The 8,967-nt window shown below is 28.7% G+C and overlaps 1 protein-coding gene across 1 annotated transcript; it reads left to right on the top strand.

The window, feature by feature from the left end:
* Positions 1-1,742: 1,742 nt before the first annotated feature.
* Positions 1,743-2,908, top strand: LOC7480129 (alkylbase DNA glycosidase-like protein mag2). The gene has a single exon (XM_002310203.4). It carries the CDS (start codon positions 1,866-1,868, stop codon positions 2,694-2,696), a length of 831 nt encoding a protein of 276 aa, XP_002310239.2. The 5' UTR covers positions 1,743-1,865; the 3' UTR covers positions 2,697-2,908.
* Positions 2,909-8,967: the final 6,059 nt, after the last annotated feature.

The raw sequence follows: 8,967 nt of genomic DNA, 5'->3' as shown, positions 1-8,967 counted from the left end.
AAAAAGAAAGAAAAACGTGTACGACAGATGACAGGCTGTTTATATTTTGCCATGTCAACTGTTTTTTTAGATATGTGAGAATATCACTTACTGTTTTTTTAAATATTTTTTTATTTAAAAATATTTAAAAAATTAATTTAAAATATATATAAAAAATTTAATTAAAAACAAGTTAAAACTCATAGTCAAATACCTTAAAATAATATTTATTTATTTATTTTTACTTGAAAATTTTAACTTTGGAGCTAGGATGTGTTTATTTAAGAAAATGTTTGAAATGTGATTAAGATTATATTTTAAAGTATTTTTTACTTGAAAATATATTAAAATAATATTTTTTATTTTTTAAAAATTTATTTTTAATATCAACACATCAAATAAATATAAAAAAAATATAAAAATATAATATTTTTAAAATTATATTTTATTAAAACTCTGATACAAATATAGCTCCAAAGAAGCACTGTCATGATAATAAATTGTGGACTTATCCATTATTTTTATTTTTTTTAATTTAATGTGAGTGTCCGAGCCAGCTTGCGCGCACCTCGACTAATCTCACGGGCCCTGAAGTTAACGACCGTGTAAGCCTCCAGTGGCCATCATATGAGCAACCACATGGCTCGAACCTGAAACCACAAAGGGAGCAAACCTCTTGGTTCCAAGCTCTTATCCACTATTTTTGTTAAGAGCTAGAGATGTCTAATATAAGAAAAAAGCTAATTTTACCAAAATTCAGTTATAGAACGAGTTTTCCGAGAGAAAAAAAATAGAAGAATTGTATGAATGGGCATACCGGGGGTGAGGGGTCTACACACCCAATGAACCAAAACTTGGTAAATTTATCACTATTATTAAATACGAGAACAATGCTAATCTTACCAAAATCTAAGATGTTGATAGGTTTTTTTTCGTTTTTCGTTTTTGTTTTTTTTTTAATTTAAAAACTTGTTTGGTTGAACAATTTTTCTATGAGGTGTTGTTTACTTGTTCCTTAAAAATACACTTAATTAGACACTCGAATTATTATGATTGATACTCGATATGAATTGTTGCATAATCTATTTAAGATTTGATATTTGATGTAAAATCTAAAAGTTAAGATATTTAGTATTAATTATTTTTTAAAATATTTTTTACTTGAAAATATATTAAAATAATATTTTTTATTTTTTAAAAATTATATTTGATATTAACACATTAAAATAATAAAAAATTAATTTTAAACAAAAAAATTTAAAAATTTAACAAATGCATAGCCAACTATATTGCCAAACAAATCCTAAGAACAACTCATTGGATATGTGTGTGTCTCTATATATATATATATATATATATATATATTCTATTTGATGCTATATATCATATTTGCTGCAGTGAGAAATCCACGAAGAAATAAAGCATTCATTCAATTTACGTTTTAATTTCTAAGAACGATTCAACTACATAACTTGTCTACTTCAGATATAATTATTAATTTTTTTTAAAAAAAATTCAACTAATGTCAATATCAATTAATAAACAACAATTTTCTCAATCCAATTCAAATGGCAAAGCAAACTAAGCCACCGTACAGATCAAAATTTCATTTATTTTTTATTTAAAATTTAATTTTTTAAATTATTTAAATTTGTTAATATCAAAAATAAAAAAAAATTAATATATTTATATAAAAATAACATTTTAAAAAATAATTATTATTACAATCACAAACAGTTTTTAACTTGCCTCCGAGAATCAAGAAGCGAGCAGTGGTCAACGATCCCACCTCTAAAACCCTTTGGACACGAACATCTCCCTCTCCGCTTTAACACACACTCACGCCACTGCCACCACCTCCCCAAAACAACCCCATCAACTCTTAAATGGGCAAACCCGTTACCCGATCCCACTCTCTACCTCTCCACGAACCCTCTTCTCCTCCACTATCCACTACCACCTCCTCCAAAATCTCATTTCAATCTAGAAAAATCAGAAAACTTTCAACCAACAAAACAACCACCACTACCACCGCTATAACCTCCACTTCCATCCCCCCTCTCAAACCCTTATCTCACAAAGGCGAAATAGAACTGGCACTTGATCATTTAAGCAAATCAGATCCTCTTCTTGCACCTCTATTAAACAGCCATGAACCACCAGCACTGAATCCTTGTACCTCACCGTTTCTTTCTTTAACAAAATCCATCCTTTTTCAACAACTAGCAACAAACGCAGCCAAATCAATCTACACACGTTTTCTCACTCTCTGTGACGGAGAATCTCAAGTAAACCCAGATACTGTACTCTCATTATCTGCCCCCAAACTCAGAGAAATCGGGGTTTCTGGTCGAAAAGCGAGTTATTTACATGACTTAGCAGAGAAATATCGAAATGGGTCTTTATCTGACTCCTCAATTCTTGAAATGAATGATGATATGTTATTGAATAGGTTGACTGAAGTTAAGGGAATTGGGGTTTGGTCTGTGCATATGTTTATGCTATTTTCGTTGCACAGACCGGATGTTTTGCCTGTTGGTGATCTGGGTGTGAGAAAAGGGGTGCAAAGTTTGTATGGGTTGAAGGATTTGCCACAGGCATTGGAGATGGAGCAGATTTGTGAGAAATGGAAGCCTTATAGGTCAGTTGGGTCGTGGTATATGTGGAGGTTAATGGAAGCTAAGGCTTTGGCGAATAAAGCAGCTAAAAAAGCATAAGATGAGTTGGTATTTCGGGGTCTTAGTATTGGGGTTTCGATGAGGAGGTATTGCTTTTGGATGCTTTAATTAAATTAGGCCTGGTTTTTCAGTGTGTGCTGGATGCTCTAGAGTTTGATGTATCAAAGCTTCAATTTGGACAATGTAAATCTGTATGCAACCAGTGGGTTATCTCTGCTTAATAAATGAAAAATTGTGAATTTCTGCTCTGACATTGGTGGCTTTCCACTATCTAAATTATGTTTAGCATTTTCATTATAGGTTAATTTACACTTCGTATGATGAATATTGATGCAGAATGGATAAAATTCTGTTTCTGTGCATTACATTCTGGAGACTGCATTTTCTTGCCAGGGATTGTTGAACCAAATGAAGCAAGACCTGAATCTTGAAACTGTGCATTTAAATGTATACAGGAGCATTGTTAAGCTTGAAGCTTATTATATGGTGGCGTTTGTCCTGTGGCCATATAAAATCATACTTTAGCATGCTTGAAGTCACAGAATTGGTTTTGGACCAGAGGTTTGGCTTTGCTTATTTACCCCATTGTGATCTCCTCTTTTCTTCAGACTTCATATTTGAGTTTTTCTTGGAAGTCTGTGTTTGGTCTGTGTAAATTGGATGAGGAAAAGTACAATGTCAGAAATATTACATCAATTTATGAGTCGTTAATTGAATAAAATTGGTTGCATGTCCTTTAGGACAATCGCTGGTACTGCTATAGTTCATAGGTGGGTTAAAGTTAAACGCAATTCTGTGTGGGTATGTTGTTGGAATCATGTGAGTTTGTGCTGGGCATAAAGATGTTCTTGGGTTGAGATTTTTATTCATTACTTAAGATTTTTGTTTTTGCTAGGATCAAGTGCATGGAATCAAGTAGAACTGGCGGCCACTCCTGAAGTGAAAACCCTTGCACAGTCTCTGTTTATAAGACCAGATCAGTCTGTTTGAGAGTTGAAACCACCTTAAACTATGCTAAGATCAGCATATGTGTTTTTTAAAACTTGGGTGGAGGTCCTCTCTATGCTGACTTGAAGCCCATGTTGTTCCGTAGACATCAAAATATTTTTTTTATGACCCAAATACAAGGCCCATATGTTAGACTAAAATAGTGTTTGGAAATACAATTTAATCCTACTTTAAAAAAATTAATTTTTTTACTTTAAAATAATTTTTTAATGTTTTTAAATTGTTTTAATATGCTGATATAAAAATAAATTTTAAAAAATAAAATAAATATTATTTTAATATATTTTTAAATAAAAAATATTTTAAAAAGCAGCATCTACTACTATTCCATCCTAGCCTTATAATCTTGCCCGGAAAATATTGTTCTTGTAAAAGTATTTTTTAATAAAAAATATATTAAAATAATATATTTTTAGATTTTTTTTAATTCTTATATCAACTCATTAAAATCATTAAACAATTATCTAAAATTTATTAAATTTGATGATTTTTTTGATAAAAAATAATTTAAAAAACATTTTAAAAAATAAATTGAATTGTATTAACAAACGTAGCTTAATCTATGACAAAAAAAAAAAAAAAATCAATCAAAACTACTCAATTAATTACCAGGGAACTTCTACTGGTCGGGTTTCAGCACCAGAATTTTAAAGTATCTGGGTTGCTTTCAAGAATACAGTGTTAACCACTTAAGTAGACGATAATATTATTTTACAAATATTTTTAATAACTTAAAAAAATTATTATTCAAACAAATAGAATAATTTTCATCATAGATCGTGTAATGAGATATTTTAATTGGATTAAATCTAACTTATATTACAAGCGTGGTTATTTTCAAATTAATATCAGGAGGTTCTCTAAGTAATATGTGACAGTTCCACATTTCCTTTCCTTGGATTTTTTCATACTTATCTTCTTAATCCCTTTTTAGAACTATGAAGTATGTATTTAATAATTCTTTGTATGATATTCTTTTTAAAAGTGCATCTTAATTGAAAATATGTAAATTTTTTATATATATAATTAGATTCATGTGGGATTTGGCTTCCATAAGAATTTTTATTTTATTTTCTCATTCCTTTACGTCCAAGTTTAAATTTAAAACCCAAAATTTCTTTGACCTTATGTTTTTTTTTTTTATTTCTAAGATCTTAATTTTTCAAATTGCTTTCTGTTTCTTTGCTTGCAAGCTTCACAAGCAACTCTCTCTTTTTTTTTACTATAATTAAAAGCATCACAATATTTTATATTTATATAATTATATATATATTACATACAAATTTATTAGAGAATTATATAAAGTATATCTTATATAAAATATATCTTGAGATCTTATACAAAAATTTAAATATTTAGGTTGAGATGGTTCTTTGATATGGTATCAGATTCTTTTTTATTAAGCGGTCACGAGTTCGAATCTCAACATCCTCATTTTATTTGATAAAAATTAAACATAAATTATTATGAGTCCATACAAGTTTCAAGTCTAAAAAACTTTTACTCGAGAGAGTGTGTTAAAGAATTATATAAATTATATTATGAGATTTCATCCAAAAATTTAAACTTTTAGATAATAAAGAAACTCAATTGACTAAATTTAGCAATGACATAAAAAATTTAGCATTGACATCCAAAAACGTACATAAATTTTTTTATGATGTCTAAGACTATTATAATAGAGAAATTTGTGTTTTATTAAAAGGGGTAAAATAAACTTGTTTATTTTCTAGAACAAAGATTAACCCGGATTGATCTAAGTCAATACAAAAATAAAAACAGTTATTATTATGATTTTAAAATTTAACTAGAAAATCAACCTAGAACAAGACTCGAGTCACGAATTGAATGTTAGCTAATATACCAAATGCTACATTATATTGTTACATAAATGCACGAGTATTTTGTCTCTACTCCATATCTAACTCTAGAAAAAAAAAAAAAAAACATACGTGTGTGTGTGTGTGTATATAAAAGATATTGATGTGGAGAATGTAAGAACAAATAGAAGATAAGCTGCTGGAGATATCAGCTACCATAAAATGCCCTAATGAGCAAGTCATTCAGCGTTTAGAATACACACATCAAACTGGAAGCATGCATTCTTCTGTGATTGAAAAACTGCATGCTGTTACATCCATCAAGCAAGATATATATATATATATATATATATATATATATATATATATATATTATCGCAAAAGAATATTTCTTTCCCACTGTCGTCGGCGCCATGGAAGAACAATATGTTCACGCTCATCAGTTCCATTTTCTTCCTTCATTAACTCATAGTAGCACATATTGAAAAAAAGAAAAGAATCCAGGCTTAATTTGACTCGAGTGATAAGGTGGTTTGCTATCCAAATCATCATCTTAGATTTGATTCAAGCCGGCCGTGATTAAAAAGAGGTTCTTGTGTTTAAATTCTTCGTCTAATTAAAACCCAATCAAAGGAAAAGTTTAATCTTCATGTTGGCTAAAAAAACGTATACAGAATCCTTGGGCTATTGATATTTTGATTTACAGTACTCTCTATAGTTTTTATTTTATTTTATCTTAAACACATGAATTAAAGAGTCTTTGGATTAATTAGGACCGTTTTAATTATAGATATGCGTCATCGGGACTTCGCTATTCCGGCCATCAAATCACTCCAAAACGCCACCAAAACTATTCTTTTAACCTCGTAGACAAAAAATACCACAAAGACTCCTATCGCTCTCTCCCTCCTCTTCCTCCACTGGGGATGCCGCTTTTTATATAATATCAACTCATTTTTGTAACTGATTAATTATATTAATTTGGAGGAAAGAGGATAATTAATAGAATGATAGATTGAAAACTCAATTATTTTACAAAGATACAATTAACTCAATTAAAAGTATAAGGATAACTCGAAAATTTATCTTATTATATAAGGACATATATATATATATATATATATATATATATATATATATATATATATATATATATATATACCACGCCATTTAATTATCCTTAGTTTTTAAATTAAATTTTTTAAGTTGTAAAACACCAAAATCTAGTATGAGTTGGGTCGCACGAATAGAGGAGGTTCCAATCCGAGAACTCAATTATTTAGATATTAAAACCTGGAGAAAAGAAATAAAAACTATAAATTAAAATGGATAATATATAGTTCAAGAGTGCGACTAAAATATTATTTATTTGAAATTTGAAATTTTTTTTTTGCTTGAAATTAAAGTTTTTTTAAATGTTTTTAGATCGTTAATGTTAAAAAAAATTTAAAAGTATTTTAATTTATTTTTAAGTGAAAAATACTTTGAAACACAATAATTATTACACTCATAGATAGACATTTAAAGTTTTTTTTTTAGTGTTTTTAGATTATTAATATTAAAAATAAAATTTAAAAAATAAAAAATATTATTATTTTAATAAATTTATGAAAAAACAAATATTTTAAAACGTAATTTTTACTGTAATTTCAAATATTGACTTAACTCATTATATATATGATCAAAAAGTTACCATGCAGTTGATGATATACATGGGCCAAATCATACTCAAACAGCAGACCATTTATTCATATTTGTTTTCAATCGTGGGCGTCATATGGCTGATGACTTTTGGACAGAAAGATGATAAACTTCAAGTCGGCATTCAGAATTTGAAATGTGATAAGAACACAGAAGAGACGTCATTAGTTAGTGATGAGGTGTTGTTTTAATTAATTCGCGTCTTGATTTGATTGTTTAGCTACCCGAATTGATACGTCCTTCCGCCGTGCTCCATCCAAAGATGGTCAAAATGGATGAGTAACTCGGGGCCTACTCTTTTCAGCATATTCGCCTGAAGAGGGACGCTCATCAGAGACTACTGGGCTCGTACAATCAAAACAGTTCTTGAGAAAGATAACTCTTTATTTTTTCCTTGAATTTCATCCCACTTGAAACTAATCCCTTTTCTTTCAATTTAGTCTCGAATTGCATCCCATATAAGCCTAATAAAAAACTAATAGGGAGCGAAGAAAGGCAAGTAAAAGAAAGAAACAAATGACCCAATTAGATTAGCTCATTGTGGTTGTGTCCATGATCCAAGTTGTACATTTGACATATTAACCCGATTTGACCGAGACAATTTAATATATCATCGTCTTAATATTAAAAAAAAATATCATCTTTATATTTTTTTTTAAGTCAAACTATGTTTTTATTGGTTATCTAAGTTATTTTTAGATTTTTCAAATCAACTGTGTTATGTTGAAATATCTATCATACAGTTTAATTTGACGCTTGTGATAATTAAGAAGTCGGATCAATATATTTCAAGATTAATTTATTTACCTGACCTTTTTTTATACTCAAACATAAATTTGTATTTTTTAAAAAATATTTGTACAACATCATGTTAAGATTCTTTGTCCGATAGGGTTTCAATAGGGTAAACCTGATATTTTATGAGTTTACACCAATTGGTTTTGAAAAATATTATATGCTCACAAGAACATTGATTACGCTTTGAATTCGTACCGGCAGAATATTAATTGGCTAGGCCAGCTGCCATCAAGTTACATTAATATTATGATTTTTTTTTAAATAACTTTATTTTTAAAATAACTTTATTAATTTTTTTAATATTAATCCTTAAAATTCAAAGTGTGAAAATTGGAATAAAGCATATCTTGAAAAAACTCTGAGGTTGTCTATTACATTTATTCTTTGGAATGTCACTCCTTCATAATTTGGACATAATATTTTATTTTATTATAAAAAAAAAATACAAGAACTCACACTCACGGTCCCTCTATAACAATTTTTTTTTACGTACTAAGTCTATAATTTATATGAAAGTTTCCCAGTTAACAAAACCTTAATTAGAGAATTTATTCCATTCTGAAATTCTTGACCAATATTCTTGATCGACACCAACTTTCTTTAAAGCTAATTTAAGCATCATAGATCGTCGGCAAAAGGATCTCACCTTTAAATATTTGCTTCGCTTTCTTCTTATAGAAGTGTCATGTCATACTATTGAAAAAACAAGGTAATTTCTGATGTACTTTTTTTTCTAAAATAAAAGATTTTCTTGTCGATATAATTTCCGGTCACGACAAATTTTTGTGATGAGAGTGTCCATCACAACCGAAAATGTTCATCATAAATACTTTACAAATTAATAAAAGAAACTTTTTTATTGCAATCCATCCCTAATTTATTAGTAATTAAAAACATAAAATTTGTGATCGATAATGACTCCCAGAATCCAAGATCACTAGGAATAAGAATGATATGTAGGGTAATTGGTTGATCTCTTAATT

The sequence above is a fragment of the Populus trichocarpa genome, chromosome 7, assembly GCF_000002775.5.
Source record: "Populus trichocarpa isolate Nisqually-1 chromosome 7, P.trichocarpa_v4.1, whole genome shotgun sequence".
NCBI lineage: Eukaryota > Viridiplantae > Streptophyta > Magnoliopsida > Malpighiales > Salicaceae > Populus > Populus trichocarpa.
This window is presented reverse-complemented; position numbering and strand designations above follow the sequence as displayed.

Coding starts and splice junctions, on each gene's coding strand:
- LOC7480129 (XM_002310203.4), top strand. CDS start 1,866: ATGGGCAAACCCGTTACCCGATCCCACTCTCTACCTCTCCACGAACCC.